Source organism: Ovis canadensis, chromosome 15 (genome assembly GCF_042477335.2).
Source record: "Ovis canadensis isolate MfBH-ARS-UI-01 breed Bighorn chromosome 15, ARS-UI_OviCan_v2, whole genome shotgun sequence".
In the NCBI taxonomy this organism is placed as follows: domain Eukaryota; kingdom Metazoa; phylum Chordata; class Mammalia; order Artiodactyla; family Bovidae; genus Ovis; species Ovis canadensis.
Window position 1 is genome coordinate 46,880,135 of NC_091259.1, and position 22,520 is coordinate 46,902,654.

The 22,520-nt window shown below is 34.2% G+C and overlaps 1 protein-coding gene across 2 annotated transcripts in view; it reads right to left on the minus strand.

The window, feature by feature from the left end:
• Positions 1-7,099: 7,099 nt before the first annotated feature.
• Positions 7,100-22,520, minus strand: part of FAR1 (fatty acyl-CoA reductase 1) — a 76,210-nt gene continuing 60,789 nt past the window's right edge. The window contains exons 6-12 of one of the 2 annotated variants that reach the window (XM_069554330.1): positions 21,643-21,687; positions 21,400-21,518; positions 20,296-20,363; positions 18,163-18,334; positions 11,634-11,763; positions 9,343-9,470; positions 7,100-7,612 (exon numbers count right to left, since the gene is read on the minus strand). In XM_069554330.1, coding sequence (XP_069410431.1) covers positions 7,450-7,612; positions 9,343-9,470; positions 11,634-11,763; positions 18,163-18,334; positions 20,296-20,363; positions 21,400-21,518; positions 21,643-21,687 — 825 coding nt within the window. In that variant the 3' untranslated portion in view covers positions 7,100-7,449. Of the gene's footprint in view, positions 7,613-9,342; positions 9,471-11,633; positions 11,764-18,162; positions 18,335-18,636; positions 18,809-20,295; positions 20,364-21,399; positions 21,519-21,642; positions 21,688-22,520 lie in introns of both variants that reach the window. The other variant, XM_069554329.1, reaches the window with a different exon arrangement.

Genomic DNA, 22,520 nt, shown 5'->3' on the forward strand with positions numbered 1-22,520 from the left:
AACTAGTACTTTACGATCTACTAACTGCAGATGGTGACTGCAGCCATGAAATTAAGACACTTACTCCTTGGAAGAAAAGTTATGACCAACCTAGATAGTATATTCAAAAGCAGAGACATTATTTTGCCGACTAAGGTCCGTCTAGTCAAGACAATGGTTTTTCCAGTAGCCATGTCATAATGGATGTGAGAGTTGCACTGTGAAGAAGGCTGAGCACCAAAGAATTGATGCTTTTGAAGTGTGGTGTTGGAGAAGACTCTTGAGAGTCCCTTGGACTGCAAGGAGATCCAACCAGTCCATTCTGAAGGAGATCAGCCCTGGGATTTCTTTGGAAGGAATGATGCTAAGGCTGAAACTCCAGTACTTTGGCCACCTCATGCGAAGAGTGGACTCACTGGAAAAGACTCTGATACTGGGAGGGATTGGGGGCAGGAGATGGGGACGACAGAGGATGAGATGGCTGGATGGCATCACTGACTCAATGGACGTGAGTCTGAGTGAACTCCGGGAGTTGGTGAGGACAGGGAGGCCTGGCGTGCTGCAATTTATGGGGTCGCAAAGAGTCGGACATGACTGAGCGACTGAACTGAAGAATTCAGAAGATTGTGTTTAGCATGACTTTACATCAGTGGATAACAAGCAGCTAATCAATGTTTATTGGGTAAAAGTGATATTTGTCAGTTGTGAAGTTTCTAACTTGGGGCATTTGTATTGTCTTCTGTAAGCGTCTCTAGGTGAGGGGAGAAAAAAAGAGGTTACTGGTGTCAGCTTTCATATTCTTTTTGGCAAGTTCTTCTTGATTGTAAAATTTTATATACTAAAAGGAAGCTTAACAATTCTGGGGCTGATAGAAGGAAGGACAAACTTCATGTTCTGAGTTAAGTTGAGACATTTATTGAGTAACTTCCATGTGCCAGGTTGCTTAAAAAAACGGGCCCTGCCCTACAGGAGAGCTCACAATCATATGAAGGAAACACAGTAAACAGATATTTCCAATCTAATGGGAGTAGGTTCTGTTTTCATACAGCTTAAGGCAAACTCCCGAATCATTTCAGATTTTCTCCAGTAAAACATTTTAAAATTAGCAATACTTTCAACTACCTGTATGCTATGTTAATTATGAGAGGTTCCCATGGCACAGGCTCTAGAACTCACCTTTAAGGACAGAAACACCTTCATCTATCAAGAGTTGAGAATTCTCTGTGGGAGTTGCCTCTCCATAAACTCACAATTCACTAATGTGTAATGTGAGCACTATAATGGGAATTACAACAGGGAATTAAGCTAGTTAGAGGACTGTGGTTACTTGGCTGCACAGAAAGGACACACACTCATGGTTGGTACCACATAAAGACCAAGTAAGAAACTAGTAAGCATAGAAATGAATATAATTACCAAGTTCATCAAAAACATAACAAAGACTTGGACAATTTCAAGGGTGATCACAACATAGTAAGCTGTAGCTCTCTAATCATGAGACAAAAATGCCATCTCAAGATCTGGAGTTTCAAAACAGACCTTTTTTAGGTCCAGAATGAATGGACCTTTTTTTTTTTTTAAACTTTTTTCCCCCTCAGTGTCCTTCCACCCTTATCTGTAAGTTACTTTATTTTTTATTTTTTTATTTTTTGTAAGTTACTTTAAAATAAAACTTTTGCTTCTGTTTATAACAGAAGCTCCTTGCAGAAAATGGGAGAAAAGTGAATGAATAAGGGACAAAAAGCTAGACAACCCATAGTTATCACATAAAGCTAACTTCTTGAACATTGTGACTTTATTCCTAGGAGGTCAGATCTTTTCCTATGTATCACTACATGTTTTGTATCATGTTTTATGTGTTGATCTTTAGTTTTAAGACATTCTCCTAGGTCCTTAGGACCTTGCTGGTATCTCACGATGACCGACTATCCACACCAGCAATTCTCCTTAGTATGCTTCACAATCATGTAGAGGGCGTGTCAGAACAGGCTGCTGGCCCACCCCAGTTTCTGACTAAGTATGGGTGGGACCTGAAAGCCACATTTCTATTGAATTCTCAGGTAATGCCAGATGTTCACTCATGCTGCTGGTTTAGGGTCACACTTCGAGAATCACAGAAAAATGAAAAACATAGAGACAAGTTGTTTCACCACTGGCACCATTAACAGTGACACTATTTGAGTAGAATGTTTTTTTCTCTTAAATTGATTTCTTTCAGAAAATGAGTGTAATAGGTCAGTTCATTGAAAGTCCAAAATGTATTCATATTTAATAGGAACTGGGTATGCTTTTACTAGGAGAACCTTCTAAGTGGTTTTGACCACAGCCACTCCACATTCCATAGTGAATTCTGAGCACACAGAGGCCCTCGTTGACCCCCAAATGTCCCCCCCAACCTCATCTTCCATTAGTCATCCTCGACTTTAGCACCAAAATATTTACTCATGGATCCCCACTCTTCCCTTTACAGATGCCCTTCTCTGTACCTGGAATGCTTCCCTTTCCCAACATTCTTCCAATCAGAATTAAAACCACAATTCAAATATGGCTGTATGGGCTCTTCCCTGAAAATACTAAGCAGTATATCACTCCTTTGTGCTTTTAGTATTTTGTTCTTTATATGTTAATTAAAACTATGTTTACCTACCTATGTTAATTAAGTCAAATGATCCTACATGGTAGGTAGTGTGTCATATTCCAATTCAAACCACTGACAAGTTTACAGTGTGCTGAGCGATACAGATAAACAGATAATTGCAATACATAAAACACAGTGCCTAACACATGTACATGTGTTCCTATAATAAAAGACAGTTTAGCATATTGGACATGTGCAGCAGGCTTTGACACTAAACTCCCTGAGTTCAAACCTTGGCTCTGCCACTAGCAGTGTAATGTAGATAAATTACTAACATCACACACCTTAGTTATCACACCTATAAAACATGGGTAAACAGAGGTGCCCTCCTCAAAGGGCTGCTAGGCAAAAATGGGTTAATACATGTAAAATGCTTAGGGTTGTGCCTTGCACACTTGGTCAACAAGTGTTCACTAGTGTTATTTCTACACCGCAAAAGGTTCAAGCTGGTTTTCTTCTCAAGAAAAACAACCTAGTTGGGGAAAATGACAGAAAATTGTGAAAGATGTAACATAAAACAGAAAAGTAAGTATTAGATGTCAAAAAATTAAGGACTAATGAAATAAATACACATTCTCCTAGGATGACTATTTTAAATAAAACTGCATTCATCTGTATGTTTATGTTCAGGTGTGTTTGTTAAAAAATAAAGAAAGCTACTCTAATACTAGGTTGAGTCATATGAGATCATCTTTGTAGTTCAAAGACCATCAAGTATTGGCATTAATAATTCGTGTTTCAGCCTAAACTTTCTAGTTATTTTTTGCTCTCAAAAACTGAAGATAAGCTCTTCACAGATATATGTGGAAAAAGTGAGAAAGAAAGAAAGAGAATTAGATATTCTGTATAACAGCAGAAAATAAAGGAATTCTGCTTCCAAAGCACCTCTGGAGGATCCCTAATTCAACCCCATAAAGCTGTAACATACAACTAAGTCAAATGTCTAGGAGAGAAACTTAAGGTAAATATTTTGAAGAGAATATTAGGAATGCTTTTTTTTTTTAATGAATTCAGAAAAATCTCCACTGTCTCTTCAGCTTGTATAAAAATACAGGTATTGTATGTGATCTGTGATGAAGGAAGAAAGGGAAAGGAGAGAGGGAGTGGGGAGGGAAGAAGGAAAAGGAAGGAAGAAAAAGAAAAAGACAATTACAGCCTTATTAGCCAACCATAATGATACTAAACTCATACTTATCACAACATTTATCTATATAAATAGAGTTTATAGCCATCAACTTGAAAAAGAGCACGTCAAACTTAATGTTAATCAAATTTCTTTTAATAAAGAAAAATCAAAGGAATTATTTAACAAATATGCTCAAATGACAAAGATGATTTGTTTAAGAATCTTAATGATAGAGCTGTATGCTAAGAGTATCACCATTAAAAAAAAAAAGACATTCATTCTATGACTAGAAAATACCTCAAGATAAAAATATTAATTCAATAAGAAAATATTTCATATTTCTTTATCACAGAGACTGTAGATTTAATTAACTCATTTCTATATTAAGTTATGCAGTATACATTCCTTTCTCTAGTTGCTCATGCAAAAGAATAGGGAGTTTTTCTCAAAATAGAACAAGTCAGTGCCAACAGTTTCAAGTCATGACTTAGAGTCAAGCCTAGAAGAGCTTGGCTTGGAAGGCCATTTATATTCACCTGTACCCTGCCTGGCCTGATATCAGCTCTCTCCTTTTTTATGGTTACACTCTATTACTAATGAATGCTTTTTTATACTTACTCAACAGACAAGTTACAACAAATATATTTATAAATTAATATGGTATCATTCAATGGGGAGGAGAGTACATGGAACCTAACTGACACCCTGGCACTGTTTTCAGAAAAACCACCTCATTCCAGCTAATAAATAAAAATAATATTTTAACAAAATGTATTCATCTTGCCTATGTGCTTCCTCTAAAATGCTGTGTAAGAGACTTAGAATTCAATAAAATTAGGATACAAAGAAATAATGAATACACCTTAACAAAGGTAAGAATTATAAGTGAGAACTGTTTCCTGTAATTCTAACCACATAACCTCATGAGTAACTTTTAGGACAATTATTGTAAAAAAACAATAAATACTATAATGGAAATATAGGGATTCGTTTATTACTTTTTGGTTTACAAACAAAGGCACCCAATAATGCTTCTATTTCTTATAAAAGACTATCGATTTACATTTAAAACAAAAAAGCAAAAAACCCTGAACCAGTTCCTATAGACAAGCATAGAAAAGGAAGAGAAATAAGATCTTCCCTTCCTGCTTCCAAACTTTATTACACAGATTCAGAAAATGTTTATTTTATGCCATCCCCAAGTCAAAGAATGTATTGCCATGCTTCTCGGCGATGAGTTATTAAACATATTAATGTTGCCAAGTCAAGTTTACTTATAGTTACAATGACTTCACAAGTGACAAATGCATATGCCAGAATTATAAGAATCAAGAGTGAATGGGGGGAAAAAATGTTTAAAATGTAGCTTTATTATCAAATGAGTTAAATGATTTATTAGATTTATTCAACAGGCTATCCTGTTAAAATTTGAGTCTGTGTGTAAAAATATAATCAGAAAGAACTAAAAAACCAGGTCTAGCAAATGACATCAATACAAATGATTTCTAAAATCTTTATGTTTGAGTTAAGCTCAAAGTCAAGTTGGCGAGGATTAACAACCTATGTATGTTTTATACTAATTTTAAAACTTTTAAGTTCCAGAATGACATATTAATTTATTCATTAGCTTTCTTTTGACAAAAGAATTCTAAACCCACAAAATTAATGCAGTGGCCTTAGCACCCTCCCAATTATCATTTCCTCAAGTTAGATTACAACAATAATGACAGAGTTCAAACCTCCCATGTACTTCACATGCCTGCTGAAGTTGTACCTGATTCTTTTGCAAGATACAAAGATAAGTCATCTAAGTATTGTCAGCAGATGTATAAAAATCATACAAATGTTAGCTTATTTTCAACACATTATGGAAATGTACTGGAGAGATGGAGCATTCAAAGGTTAGAGCATCTATAGTTAATTATGTGGGCCACTTTAAATCAAAGGCATCATCATTTATTCCATTCTTAGACACTGCCATGGTCTCTCACACCTTATAAAAGGTATGGTCCTAGACCAGAGACTTTAGTATCACTGCAAAGAATATATATATATATTTATATACATATTTCTTTTAAAATAATGTTTTAAAAGTTTTACTACAGAAAATCTGGCTTCAACATGGAAGCATTTTCCTTTTCAAGATTATACACCTGCATGGAAGAAGGTGATTTCCTTTACATTTAATTTTTTCACAATAAAATAAACTTCTTATACACTGCATCTGAATTGATGAGAAAATTAAGATTAAAGTTCTATGTAACTTTTTGTATTGTAAACTGACTTCATTAAACATATTCAAGATACACTGTTAATGATTTAAATATAGTACAACTTGATCAGCTAAATTAGAACATGTTATGCTGATCTGTTAAACCAAATGTGTGTTACAACAGTAAGGAGAATTAACTACTATTAAGATTTAAAGGGAATTATAATGTATCATTTAAAATATACATCAATTATCTTACTATTACTTGTTTGTATAACTCATTTCTTTCTAAAAGCTAAAACCACATGCACAAAAAATAAAAGGTATCTTTAAACTCATTCAACAGTTTGCTACTTTATGTGGTATGTAAATAAAGTTCTTTATTTAATCTTATACACATTATTTTATGCATTATTTTTCTTGAAGGAATTCAGCTCTCAAGGTCAAAAGTTAGTATGTGTTTACACACATATGAGAACATTTTCTTAATGTTATGATTACCTGCAAATACATTATTCCACAGTAATGTACTTTCAGTTTTAATTGGATAGTATAAGCCTTTTAAAGTCCTATTAATAAAATTCATTAAGGGAGGAGAGCACAAGTATGATGAATTCCTCCCTGTACCCACACCTGCTTGCCAAAGTCTCAAGTAATCATCCAGCTTCAAATCATGAACAAAATGTCACAGAATTGGTTTTTATTTGGTCATAATGTGGTCAAGAAAAATGTACTCTTATTCTTTCTTAATACTAATAGGTTTAGTGAATTTTCATTTTCCTTCTAAAAACACACGGCATATGCTGATATGGATTCTCAAACTCATTTAGATCCAGTAGGGTCTCTATAATAATATATAGCCTTCTGATTATGAAAGTAACTGATTGCTTATAGAAAATGATATGTATCAGACCTCAAATCAGAGAAAGGAGGAAAATGAAAATGTGTTTTTCACATTTGAGACCATTCAGTAACTTACAGGATGATGTGAAAATAGTTTGGCTGTAATTTTAACAAAACTAAAAATCACTTCAACTGATGATAAAAATCAAACACTGTAGAATCAAATATCTACCAACTTAGCTAGTATTCCCATCCAAATAAATGCTTTCCACTGCACTAAATATTATAATTAGAAAATCACTCTATGTTAAGGCATATTTTAATTAGTATATTCCAGAATTGCACAGTTATACTGGTCAGTGTTCCTATCTCCCCCTCCTGCCCTTACCCAACCCTTTTCCCCCAGGGAGCAAAATGTTAAATCATAGTTTTGATGGCTATTACAGATTTGAGTTGGCATACCACAGTGTATTCACTACGCTTTTATGAGCATACATTAAAATGTTACATAAAATGTACCATAATTTACTCCACATTCTGAGCTAAGATGGTTTAATGTCTTGACAAAAGGTGAAATGACTTAAGTACATTTTACATTTTATGCATTTAGACCACCATATGCATAGATGTTCTAATGCTAAATTCTTGTCTTCAATATCTCATAGTGCTGGATGCTCGGAAGTAGGACAGAAACTTGTAACACAGACTAACCACAAAGTACCAGATGTTTCTCGCCATTTGTGATCTTGCAATAAAAATGCGCCAAATCAGGATCACAAGGATAGTATTGAAACCGTAACGTATGTTTCTCAACCTGGAAAGCAGATCAAGAGATATAAATGTTTCTCAACCTGGAAAGCAGATCAAGAGATATATTGGATACTATCTTCTAGAAAAGAATACTGTTGGCTAGCAGATAATTCATATTCAATTCTTAATTTAATCAAAGTTCAAATCCATATGAATTTGAAACTTACTTAAAAATTAACTAGCAATTAGAAAGTTAGCAAACATCAAAAACAACTGACTGCACATTCTGGACAGCAGTCCATCAGACAATGCATTATTTCTATTAACAATAATACAAAGTTTTTTGTAACATTTGGGATGTAAATTTACTTGTTAACAAGAACTATTAAGCAGCCTTCTGTATGCCCTAAACTGTGCTAGGCAACAAGTATGTTAAGTAAAATAGAAATATCTCTTGTAATTCCAGAGCTTATCTCATCTAAAAGGGGACATTCATTATATACATCATCCTACAGACAAAATAAATATTTTTGGATATCTTTAGCTGCTTACAAGTTGTCAGACAGAAGAACTTACTCCTTCAGTTAGAGCTGTCCGTCAAGATCAAAAGTCAACTAGACAAGTCCTCATACCATGAATGAAACATGGTACTTGCTCTACACAGGAAGACCCTCCCATTCTCAAAGAGCAAGATGCGTATTATCTTGCTTATGTTTCAAAACATTTTTGATGTTTTTTTAATGGTGTTAGAAAGGAATCTAAATTCTTTAGGTATGCCGTAACATTACATAAATTCCACTAACTTAAACAGGCAATGAAAGATATAGAACTACAGTTGATTCTTAAACAATGTGGGGGTTGGGGCATTAATCCTTCATACAATTGAAAATCCAAATATAACTTTAGAGTCAGCCCTTCTTACCTGTATTTCTGCATCAGTGAACTGAACCAACTTCACACTGTGTGGTACTACAGTATGTATTTATTGAAAAAACATCACGTATAAATGGACCCACACAGTTCAAATACATGTTATTCAATGCTTAACTGTACAATATATGAACAATGAGTGTAGACAAAATAACTTTGCTCTGCCACTTAATACAATATGACCTTTCAAATACAACTTCCCTAAGTCTCTATTTCTTCATCTACACAACTATCTGCCCTATAAAGTCTCAAAGAGTTGAAAGAGCAAGAATAATGTAAAAGTTTTGAAAACTGTTATAAAAATTGTATTAAAAATTACTATGAATAAAAGAGATTACTACTAATTGCATCTCTGGATAATGGATTAATAGTAATTTTTTATCTTATTTTCTAAGTGTTTTTTAACTATTAGTACATATTAGTTTTATAAGAGACTAAGGGAAAAAGAATAACTATTTTATAAACAAAGAAAAAGCTCTATACTGAATAATGTATTATTAGATCTCTTTTCTTCTTCTAAAGATGTATTTCAATAAGGTAGAAGAAACTTTACATTATCTGCAGTTTAAAATACATTTTTATTATCTCCTGATATCTTTACTTCTTCAGTAGCAATAAGGGAAGATGAAAGTGATATTTAAAACTAAATTTCACCTGACTTTCTTACTAATGAATAGTATAAACTGATGAAAACAGTAAGCTTCAATAGTCATAAGTTAAATCAACACTACCAGAGTTGCAGTCCAAAGGCAACCACTTTCCTAAATACAATATATTATTAGCAATATCTCAAGTTAACAGCTTAGGAAAAAACTAGTATTTCATAAGGAAGACAAGATGAAATCAAACCCATATAAAACTTACTTGTTCAGATGTTTTCTAGCTGCAGGAAGACCAGACATTTCTTCATTCAGTACATATTTCTTAGTTCCCATACAGTAGTTCTCTATATATTCTGCCCAATGTAACTGCCGTACATCAATATTAAAAGTCTACATAAACAAAACAATTACTGGTTATTCTCTTGAATAATTTTTTTTCATAACCAGTCAAAAATTCACTTTTTCCAAAGGCTAATTCCACAGGACATGCTTACAAAATGTTTACCATATTAATTTTTAAAATCTTACTGCCACTCACAAAAAAAGTTTTTACTATTTCATTATCTTCCATTAAACACAGAAACAATACACTTATTTCCAGTTTCCTTCTATCTACAGTATCTCTTCTTTTTGAACATCTTGCATACTACACAGATTAATTTTCCTAGAGAATAGTATTGACATTAAGAGAAAGAATGTGGCTTTCTTTTTTTAAGAATGAAAGCTGGCTTAGGAGTTTAGGTAACAGTAAGTAGGCCATTTGATGAAAATAGTAGATAAATATAGAAAATCAACCCTTATAAAAATGCTACTTCATGACAAAATAAGAGGGATATATTCTGCTCAGAGCTCTTCCACACACAATCAGGTAATTTTTTTGGTGTGATAAACAGATTATTCACAATTTAATTTACCATCACACTTCTCTGAAAATAGCAAGCTGTAACACTTCTCTGAAAATAGCAAGCTCTAGACTAAAAATAAAAAAGCTACCATAAATAAATCATTAAAGTACCACAGCACTGAAATGGAGACTTAAGATATGAGATAATGAGAAGGTCAAACATTTGTGTGATTGGATTCCCATAGGAAAAGTGAAAAAGAATAGAAAAAAAGCAGCATCTGAAAAGACAATGGCTGGAAATTTTCCAAAAATTGTGAGACATCAAGCCACAGATTTAAAACACACACATACTGTATATACACACATGTATCTTTACATACTAGAGTAAAACTGCTGAAAGTCAAAGAAAGAAATTTTTCTTAAACCAGAAAAGGCACTGTAGATTACCTCCAAAGAAACAACTATTAGTCTGACCACTGACATCTCAAAAGAAGCAATGGAAGCTGTAAGATTATGAGACGATGTCTTCCAAGTGCTCAAAGAAAGCTTGCTAACATAGAATTCTATAGCAGTATGAATATCACTGAAGAATAAAAATATTCCAAGAATAAAAACTGAGATAATCTAACATCAACAGAAGACAAACACTAGAGAAAGTACACTAATGGGTACTCTTTAGGCAGAATGAAAATGATTCCAGACTGAAGTCTGAAATCATTAGAGGAGGATGGAGGAAGAAATAAGAGCAGTAAAAAGACAACTGCTGGTAAATCTATATGAATACTAATTGACTAGATTACATGTTTTAGCCTTTGCATGATCCAAGAAAAGGTGGAAGTATCAATATTTTATTAGGCCTTGCTAAATTAAGAAATGATACTGTAAAGCAGGAGCAAATTAGCCCCCAGGCTTCCCTGATGGCTCAGTGGTAAAGAATCCACCTGCCAATGCAAGAGATGCAGGTTCAATCCCTGGGTCAGGAAGATCCCCTGGAGAAGGAAATGGCAACCACTCCAATATTTTGCCTGGGAAATCCCATGGACAGAGGAGCCTGGTGAGCTACAGTCCGTGCAGTAGCGAAAGAGTTGGACACTACTTAGTAACAACAACAACAAAGCTGAACAAAATAATCATTTCTAATTATGAGATTTAAGTAGAACACTAAAGTAACATACAACCACATAAGTTAGTGGGGGTGGTAATCAGAGCTGAAACATTTTATGGTCCTTAGTATCATTAAGGAAGAGGCTATACAAATTGCTCAATTTTTTGTTAAGTATGCATGTTCAAATATCTAAGGTAAACTTAAAAAGAAAATTCATAAGAGTTTAAGTTTCAAACTAACAGAAAGCAAAATGTAGAATGGCAAAAAGTAGATTATTTGAAAAGCAATTTCTGAGACATTTTCCTCAAAACTTAAAACAGTATTTAGGGGGGAAATGCATAAAAATTCTCTTTGAACCTGACATTAAAAGAGAATCAACATTTCAATCATGCTTTGAAAATATTTCTGCAACTATCATACTTAATTATAAAATTCTAAAATAAAGCAACTTTATTACCAATTATGATTGAAAATGGGACCCTATAAATAGATCAACTTTCTTATTGCATAATGGTTATAGAAAATACCCAATTATTTCTTAGGTTGCTAATTAGCATACTCTAATTAGTATGCTCCTTATTTTCTAATATAAAAAAATACTTGCCTTTTTATCTTCAGGGTTTAGTTGATTCATTAACATATTGACATTGTCAGTATTCCAAACCCAAGAATTACTTGTGAAATATTCAAGAAACACCATAGCTTTGTGAAGACGAGTTATTGTTTTCATCATCCTGTATTTTAAGAAAAACTGAGATTCATAATTTGCATAGATAAGGAAAAATCTCACCACCACCCAGGGAATTGACAGTAAAATTGCAACACGTAGTTCAATAAGTGTACCAAATCACTAGGAAATAAGAATATTTCTGCATCTTGGAACATTATATAAATGCAAAAAAAAAAAAAATTCAGCAGCAGTAAATGAATTTCATATTGCCCAAGGAGAGTTCTGCTGATATATGAAATGGAGTATTTCAAGACCAAATTTTCTACATATAATACTAAGCAAATAAATGAATTCAAATAGCATTCGTTTCCTTTTTTGTTCCTTAAATCACATTTTAGCTCAGCTTCATTTTAGTAAGATTTTCTGTGAACTCATAACATATTGTTATGTTTTAATCTCAACTCTTTAGCATCATGGAAGCAAAGTATACAGAAATATTCATTTGCCATTTAGTTAATTCTCTCTATATATTTTAAACAACTTGCCCTTGAACACCAACAGGCGCCTGGATGTGCCATGAAATCAATGACTCATGTTGACAACTTTCTCAAATAGATATTCAATATATTCCCTAATCTTCCCAAATCCCCAATATCCATCTTAATAAAAATAAGAAAGTTCGATACTTTTTCGTTTCTTTTTAAAAGGGTGAGGGACTTTAATCTTTAAATTTGGCATTTTATATATCATGATTCACTGTAAGTCACTGATATCATAACACTAACCAGAACAGTAACATCTACATGATAATAATTATCAATGATAGGGAGAGAAATAGAAGGCAGAACTTTTCAAAACACACACACCAAAAATTCCTAATCTCTGATAAAAAGAAAAATTATATGTGAAGAAATACTTTAGAAGAATTCTATTTATAGTCCCACAATTAGGATTAGCATTATGCAGTTGAGAGATCCCCAAATCAGGGCTTCAGAAATGAGAGAAGTAGAAGAAAATGAGAACATTAGAAATGAGGAGGAAATCAAAACAGTAACATTAGCTAAGCAATTCTGACACATTCAACACATTTATAAAGAAACCCTGAATACAGAATACTGAAAGAAAATGAGACAACATGGACTATGTATGTAAAGATGAACTGTACTTCATTAAAGAAAGTAATTACAAAATAAAACCTCCATTAAACACAGAATTAGTGAGCATCAAAGGCTAAATCTAGACAGGAATAGTTCAAACAGAAAGAATTTGAAGGGAGGAGAAGATTTACAAGATTGTTCATTAATACCAACTATCACAGCCAGTATAGTATACATGAATCACACATACACACATATTTGGTTAATGTGGCTTTCTGACATACACCTTATTTTAAAAGCTTTTCTTCCTAACTCCATTTTCACTGACAATTCTCACTTAGTCTTATTTTCAGATTCACTCAAGTGACAGAATTACCCTAAAAGTCAATCAGTGATTCTGCCATAATTACAATAAAATACTGGAGAGGGAGAAGGAAATCTGAAAGGTCATATATATATATTAAGTTCACAGAACATTTATCAAGTAATAAAAGTCTGGACTGAATACTATGGGAAATATAAATAGAAACTTAAAACTGCCTCACTAGTCTTTGGTTAAACATGCTCTAAGAGCAGATGCCTGGGACCACATTGCCATGTATGTTCTGAGTATTCATTCTTTATTACAGCAACCTGAAAAAAATTCTTAAAAACTTTTAGAGGAGGGCAAGATCCTAACGATCATCTAGTCCAGGGTTTCTCCATCTCAGCATTATAGACATTTTAGCCCAGATAATTCTTTGTGGGAGGGGGCTGCTGTGTGCACTGTAAGAAACTTGGCAGTTATCTCTGGTCTCTACCCACTAGATGCCAGTAGCATCTACCCAGTTGTGATAACTAAAAACATCTCCGAAAACTGTCCAATGTCCCTTGAGGGAAGCAAAACTTCCCTCCACTGAGAACCACAAAAATAAAAAATTTAAGATTCAGAGAAGTTAAACTAGAGAAAGTTAAGCTAAATAACAAAACAACAACAAAAAGGCGGCCACAGAACCATTTTTTAAAAATACCATTAAGAGAAAATAACTACTACATTTCAAAAGCTAAAGCAGATAACTTATACTGCTTCTATATGTGATAATATCATGCATTCTAGTTCCCAGAGACTAGTCACCAGAATCCATATGATGCATATCTGAGTTGTACTTTTTAAATTATACCCAGATATACAGTAAGTCATATTTTTATCAAGTTGACTGATACTCAGAACAATGCAAATGAGTAAAATGGACACCATGAATGACATGACTGCCATTAGTTTAATGCAGAAGCAGGCATTATATTAAGGTCCTAATGTAAGGTGTAGAGGCCACTACTTTGCTCAGCAAATAATCTGAACAAATTTAATAATATAAATTATAAGACTTTATATTTAACATTTGAGGCCTCCCTGGTGGCTCAAATGGTAAAGAAGCTGCCCTCAATGCAAGACACCTGGGTTAGATCCCTGGGTGGGGAAGATCCCCTGGAAAAGGGAATGGCAAACCACTCTAGTTTTCTTTGCCTGGAAAATTCCATGGACAGAGGCGTCTGGGAGGCTACAGTCCATGGGGTCTCAAAGAGTCAGACATGACTGAGCAACTACCGCCATGTATTTAACATTTATAAAATTGCCTAAATAAAAAATCTTTATGTCTCTTGTTGCGCTTAGACTGTAAGCTCCCAAAGCATTCCTAGTTTGATATTTAGAAAGCCTTGTACAGGACAAACCTCAGTTAAGAAGACTCTTTATTTGATGCTTCCTATTTGTAGCAAATTTTAATTCCCAAAGGTGGCTGCAAATATTATCTCCCATCTTATATGTTCACCTACAGTATCACCTTAACTATTAAGAGGTCCCATTAAGAGGTGAAGGTAAGTTATACCAACAGAATGAGGTGGAAGTGATACTGTGACTTCTGTGGGGAGTTAAGAAAAAGTAAGGTAGCTTTCTGCCTTGCTCAGTGGAATACTCACCCTTGAAGCCTTCAGAGGTCATGTATGCTGTTCAACTCCCCCTGAGGCTGCCACACTGTGAGGAAGCCCAAATTAGTCCATGTGCAGAGACCACATTGAAAGGTTCTGAGACTATATGAAGAGAGAAAGATGTCTGGCCACCCAGCTGCTTGGCACCCTTCCTCTCCTTTACCATTCCCTACAGTGTACCTGGCTCTAGTCCCTATGACTGCAATCACTTCTAAGAGAGAACCATCCCATCAAAGCCTTCTAGAACTTCTGACCCACAGAATGAAATGATTACTGTTTTAAGATACTGTCTGATGTCAATTTTATCTAAATTAAGACAAAAAGATTCTAAATTTGAAAGATTTGTCATGCAGCACAAATAATGGGAACAGATCTATCAGTACTGGGAGTGAGGGACTGCTGTAATAAAAATCTAAAACACGCAGTACTGCCTTTAGGTGGACAGAAACTGTGAGGCCCTTGAGACCACTGATAAAGAATGGAAGGACCAAGGATGTTAGTGGAAAAAATAAAAGGGCTATACGGAAGCTGCTGGTGAGAGTTTCAAGGTAAGTGAGGAAAATAATGTTGGAAGTTAGAAGAACAAAACCATTACCTATGGTCACATGGAAAATAGAAAATGTATCTAATAAACTTGATGATCTAAGCCAAGATTTCCTCAAACAGGACAAAGATGATCTGGTTTTAGTGGAATTTGGAAGAAATGTAAAATTCTAGCCAGGAATTCATTTAGAAACAACTTCTGATCAAAGATCAAATCAAGAATGCAGATGTAAGATTCTGTTAGGACCTCAAAAAGATTACAGTAGTATACTTCATAGAAACTTTCAGACAAGTTTCATTCTAGATGCTAACGATGTGTCTTACAGAGGCTCTAAGAGACAGGATTTAAGAGCGAAGGATGTAAGAGGCAAAGATTTAAGACTCAAGGGTGCTGTTCCATAGCAACTTCATAAGGAACCCAAGACAGAGAAGGGTATGTCTCAAAAAGATCTGTGAGTATGGCTTTGGTCTAATGGACTGGATTGTTTTAAAACAAATACATGGGAAACACACACAATTTTAAAGGAATTCTGAGTTTACACTTATAAGGACAGAGACAGTACCAAATGCAAAGAGGCCTCTGCATTAAGGTCCAGCAAACCACAGCTTAGGGCCAAATACATCTATTTTTAAAATAAAGTCTGACTGGGACACAGTCATGCTTGTTCATTTACATATTGTCTGAGGCTGCAGAATCGAGTAGTTTTAAGGTGGAAGCTACATTTAACAGCAGAGGTAAAAAGCTGCAACAGAATCCATATGGCTCACAGACTGAAATATTTACTATATGGTGCTTTACAGAAAGCTTGCCATCTCTGCTCTAAAGACTCCCAACTTTTTGTGGGCAGGAAGTAGGGTAAGAAGGCTATTCAGTTGCAAACACAGGCCCTTTTTTTTTTTTTCCAACAGGAAAAGAAGGATGACTCAGGAGAGAGGGGGAATGAAACCCTAACTAAGAAACCATCAAACATACCCTGCTGGAATGAAGAATTGTTATGGACCAGTGATTGCTGTGTGCCTCTTATTTTTTCTCTTTTGAACAGTCTAAATTATTTCCTATGCTTGTCTGACTATTATACATCAGACGGACAGGAGGTAACCTGACACTTTGGTTCACAGGTTTTCAGATCAATATTTGAGGAAATGTATCTGAAAAGCTTCATCCACAATTATATCAGATTTCACTAACCACACTGGCTTCAAGTTTTTGTCAGAGAGGTTTTGTGGGGAAAAAGCAAGTGTTTTCCATGTAGGAGGAATATAAACTGTTGGGACTAGAAGACTGACTATAGCAAATTGCACTTTCCAAAAATGGTTGCAACAATACCTTTCATCTCACCAGCTCATTTACAAGATGATCTTGACTATTCTCTATATCCCTGCTCCTGGAATCTTGGAAGATCTGTGACTCGCCTGGGACTAAATGAATAAGGTGGAAGTAGTGCTGCATGATTTTCTCAGGTAGGTCAGGAAATGCACGTTGCTTCCACCTTGCCTGCTGAAACACTTTTCCTTGAAGCCTCCAGTTGTCATATAAGCAGTCCAACTCCCCTAAGGCGACCACTGGTCCTTGCAAAGGACCACTGGTCTGTGAAAAGATCCGGATACCACATGAGGAGACAATGACACCAGCTGTTCCACTACACGTCCCTGAAAGGGTTCCATCTGACCTCAGTCACATGAAAGACCTCTAAGCCAAAGCTACCCAGTGGATTCCTTCCTAAATTCCAGATGCTGAGAGAAGCAATAAACCAAAAGAAATAATAAAATGACAGCTGCTGTTTTAAGCCACTAAGTTTGAGATAATTTGTTATGCATCAATATCTATTATAAATTATTTAATCAACTCTGGTTCTTCATGTAAGTTTACTAAGCCCCCTTTTCTGTGTAAAGCATTGTGATATATTTAACTTATTTTACTTTTTGAACCTAGTTTTGATTTTTCTGCCCTAATCTACATATAATCTACTAATATCAAGATAGCATGCACTATTGTTCAACACCACTCATATATTTCAATATTGAACATACATGATGAGAAACATAATGGACAACTGAATCCACAGAAAATTCCCTACATGTAACTCAAATCCTGATACACTATAACTAGCAGATACCTCGCTTTTATTTGAGCAGCTGATGAAAGTTCTGGAATCAGCATCTTCTTTACACTTAAATACTCAAATCCTGAACTCTCCAATCAAAGGCTCCACTACAAATGCCAATGTAGTTAAAAAAATAATATTTTTATAGTATATTTCACTATAATTGTGGTAAAGACAGTAGGATTACTTAAGTTTGTGAGCTTTCAATTAAAAAAAAGGCCTTGTTATAACAACTATAAGAAATGAAGTTTTCAATTTGTTAACCTTCGTTTTAAACTATGACATTATCAACCTGAAAAATTAGTCAAAAACTGTAATTACAATATTATAAGCTGAATGGGAAGCTGAGACAAGCTCAAGCAATTAATTTCCTAGAAGCATCCTAGGTTTTTTTCATATAAAACTGTACAATCCACTTAAAACAAAACATTTAACCCTTAATCCCCTATGAAACTCATCTCCAAGTTATTAATGGGGAGAGAAGGGCTCAATTTCAGCTTATAATAACAATGACAACCTTGACGCCGGACATTTCCTGTGATATGGGATTTTGGAGGATCAATGGCCCAATAAGATGAGATCCACAGTCTCCCCAAATATCCTCAATTTCTAAGAAATGTTCTAGCATCCGGATTGTGATTGTGATTAATCAGGTTAGTAACTAAAGGTAAAGCTCATGCTAGCGACTTTTTGTCTCTCCAGCAAGCCTCCACCACCTTACCAATACAGTGTATTTACTGCTATTCTTCTTACCACGGTTTCTGACCTGTCAACCTGAGTGCAAGATCGAGCAATAATGCAGGTACTGTATGTCTGACACCCTTCCAATAATGAAGCAATAAGTTGTTGGAATAAAACTTAATATTGGGGCGCCTGAATACTTGGTTTAAAGGATTCATCTTGAAGAAATGATTTAGATAATATCCTGTAGGAAAAATAAGCATCAAAGCATTTTGAATGTTTTGTTATTCAGAAAAAAATACCTAAAGTTAGACCTAGAATTCAGCATTTGACAGTAATTTATCATCCAAAATTTAGAACAGAATGAATTACAACACTACCTTTGCTTTTCTGATAAATTCTTAAATTCAAGAGTCTTCTCAGTCACAAAAGGCCATTAAGCCTTATCATAAGCATAAACAAATACAGAGTTAATATGCAGTTTAGTGTAAGCATGGGTTGTTTAACAGTCAGAGGAACAGATAAGACAGAGCTAGTCACCATTACCTTGGGCTTCTTCCAGTCATCCTGAGGTAGATATCATACAGGAATGCTGGGGCCTTATGGCTTACAGCAATCCAGTAATGATATAAAAGGTGATTGGAGGTTAGATTTACATTGGGCCGTCTGAAGGCCTGTTCGAGAGGATTCCTCTTGAAAGTAGAAATTACATGGTATTCTGAGGAAGAAAAGTTGTGTAACAGCTTTGATAATAACCATGTAGTGAAGTTTTGTAAAAAAAAAAAAAAAATCATGTTTTTACAAAGCAAAATATTTTACCAAAGATGTCAGAGTTTGCTCATTTAAAAAACAAACTTTTCTACTTTCTATAGTAACTAAGGGAATATGGGTATTAAACTGCTGAACTCAAGTGGTTTTAGAACTCCCACTATTTATGATTTTTAATTAGATGAATGAATTTTTGCTAAAATTCACTCTTAAAAATCCGTTTAATGTTTTACCTATATCAGTTTACAAGGTCACTTTCTATATTTCACCTCTCATGATAGCTTCTTTCTTTCTGTTCCTCTTTCCAGATTCTTATCACTGTACTTACTTTAAAAAGAAAAGGGAAATCATCATCCTTTGCTTATGAATAATTAAGATGCTCAAATTAACATATATCAACAAGCTTAAAACAACCCCAAATTAACTTCTGCTGTAATTTATCTAGGTTATACAATATCAAAACAATCAACTCTATTATCATCTACGTTAATACTTCAATGGAAATGTTTACTGAGATATTCACTAAAAGATAAAGCTCAACTTGATTTTTGCTAAACTTCCTAACACAATGAAAGACTATGAAAAACCTAACTCATCTGAAGTGTTTTAAAATTCTTAAAAGAACACAACTAATTATCATAAAATTAAAAGCACCCTAGATTTTTTCCCCTTATATTCTCTAACAGTCAATCATTAAACAGAAATAAAAATGTCATAGAATAACCTCTAGAATAAAAGACAAAGATTTACTTTAAAATCAAAATTATTCCACAAGGATAACAAAAACTGTTTAATTAGAGATAAAATAAGACCTAGTATACTAAATCAACACTGTAAATATATTTTACTTTATATTTGACTTAAAAATGATTAAGTTTCAGTATGTTCTAAGTTATACTATTCCTGTTTTGAAACAAGTAACAGCATACACACTGCTGCTGTTAATTTGTGTATTTAACAGATTAATAAATGCAACAGAAAATATTCTGACAAAATGTATCCTACTTGCTTACTCCTTCAGCTATTCCTCTTAGGACAACTGGCTATTTCCTGTGATATATCAACTCTTGTAGCTGTGAGTGATACTGCTTGTGAATAGGGAACATCAGGATTAAGAATGCCCATGAGGGAAGGAAAAAGGTTTACTTCCATACCACGGCTATCTATGGGCACCCTGCAGATGGCAGCAGAGAAACAATAAGGGTCAGACAAGGGTGGGATGAGGAGGGAATACACAGCTGGGTATTTTTAAATTTATGAAACATTATTAAGGACCAAAAGGCAGTATTAGTAGATGTTCTAACATGGCAACTAAAATAAGAATAAACTTGTAACTGGGTGGCTTTAATGCCTCATGGATTATTCTAACGTAATCAGTGAACATTTTAAGTTTATAAAAATTTATTCTAACATTCAAAAATACAGGTAAAATCATACCAACTTCACCCCAGTGGAAGGGATTAGTGCTTCCTGTTGTACAGTTATACACCATGATGTTTCTTGGTCTGCAAAGACAAAGATCAAAGCAACGAAAAATTTTAAAAAGTTAAAACTTAACCAATCTAAATCTTATATGATACTTAAGTAGGAATAAATGAGGACTTTTTTACCATTAATATTTAAAATATTATTTTTAAAGGATTAATTTTTATGTCTGAACAACTATTTACACTACCCTTTTTTCCAATCCTACCAAAAAAATATTTATAAAAACGCAGACTTCATATTTTTCTTCTTGTACTAGCACAACTGTCTTTTTTTCATACAGGAAAAAGAACCACCTCAGCTCTTCCTATCTCCTTCCCATTTTCAGAGGCTCTAGTTAAAAAGAAATTGTGAATGGAATTCGCTTTTACCAGAAACGTATTCATATAATCATATCCCTCCTTTTTGTAAAATATAAAAGTGACTTCAAAAATAAGGGAAGATTATTATTTAGAAAAATGTCACTGAGAGCTTAGGTGTTTAGGTTTAAGTGTTAGACCTATAAATATTATATAGTATAGCGAATGATGTTGCTCAGTTGTGTCCGACTCTTTGCGATCCCATGGACTGTAGCGTATCAGGCTCCTCCCTCCATGGGATTCTCCAGGCAAGAGTGCTGGAGTGGATTGCCATTTCCTTCTCCAGGGGATCTTCCCCACCCAGGGATCGAACCTGGGTCTTCCACATTGCAGGCAGACACTTTAACCTCTGAGCCACCAGGGAAGCCCCATGAGTTGATTAAAGTGTACTAGTGTGCATGTTTGATACATGTAAGCTGTTCTCTATGAATTTCAACTCTTTATTAAAAAGAAAATCTCTAATGACCTTGTCTATCCTGCGCCAGTACATAAGAATTTATATTAATTCTTATTACTGCTGATGGAACCACTTCATTGGCTGTGGTAAGTCAACTCTTGCAGTTGAAAGTGATAATATATCTATATAATACTGGTATGGGTTAATAAACTGATAAATATTCATTATAGAGGATTTTTTAACATTAGTTCTCATCTCAGTTACTATACATCTAATAAACGACATTGCCATCTCATATACCTATTTACTCCGGAATACCAGGCTGCCGCAAGACTCATGTTGACAACTACATCTACAGGAACAAGATCTGCAAGGGCATTGTTGGAGGCACGCATTGTTCGAAGAATTCCTTTCCCTGCCTTTGTTGAAATTAAAAACAAAACTTTAAGGCACAGAACCCATAGTGCAAATACACGATACAAAGATACACAGGAAAAAAAAACAAAACAGAATATTCAATACAATAAAAGGCTTATTACTTACCGCAATAAAAAGACCACTTGGTCCATTAAAGTTATCAATCCATCCCTAACACCAAAAATTTAAAAAAAAGGAAGGGAGTTTAGAAATACTATAAAATTACAGATTTACAATTTGAACTCTATATAACTCCACAAACACACTTGGTAGTCTTCTAAGAACTAAAAATCTGACTATATTCAGGCCAGAGTATCTCTCCCCATCTTAAATAGTCTTTTCTGAGATTGCAAATGACTAAGTAAAATAATTTTCAAAGGGTTACCTACTCTTTCATTAACTCTCTGCAAAGAGAATTTTGCAAAAAGAAGTTTATATCTGTCAAATATTTAAGCTAAATTAAGATTGCTCAAGTTTGATTTTGTGCTATTTACTAAGGCAGTATCCTTAGATTGAAGGAAACGGTAAATTCTCAAGATTACTAAATAAAACAGAGTAATGTCAAAGTAACAAAAGAGATAGTATCATTTACTACTACTACAGAGACTTAAGTCTTTCCTAAATCAATTTATTTCATTTTATATCTACGTTTTCTCTTATTTCAGCGATTCACAAATACTATAATGCCTTGCTTTTCTACAGCAAATTAGAGAAATTTTTTATCTTCCTTAGCATGTGAACTATACAAGAAGTGAACTTCTTAGAAGACCTGCCTCTTTCAGGTACTAAAAAGCAAATGAAATAAAATAAGATCCTGAATATTCTCACCTTTATTCCCTTCACCTCCACAAGGGAAAACTAATCCACAAATAATTTTAAAGGCCAACAAATGCTGATGTGTCAGTGTCCAATCTCTTATCAATGACAAAGAAACTTGCAAGGCATGGTCTCCTCTGACTCCAGACAATACCATAGCCTTTAATTTTCAGTTAACATTTTAAAAG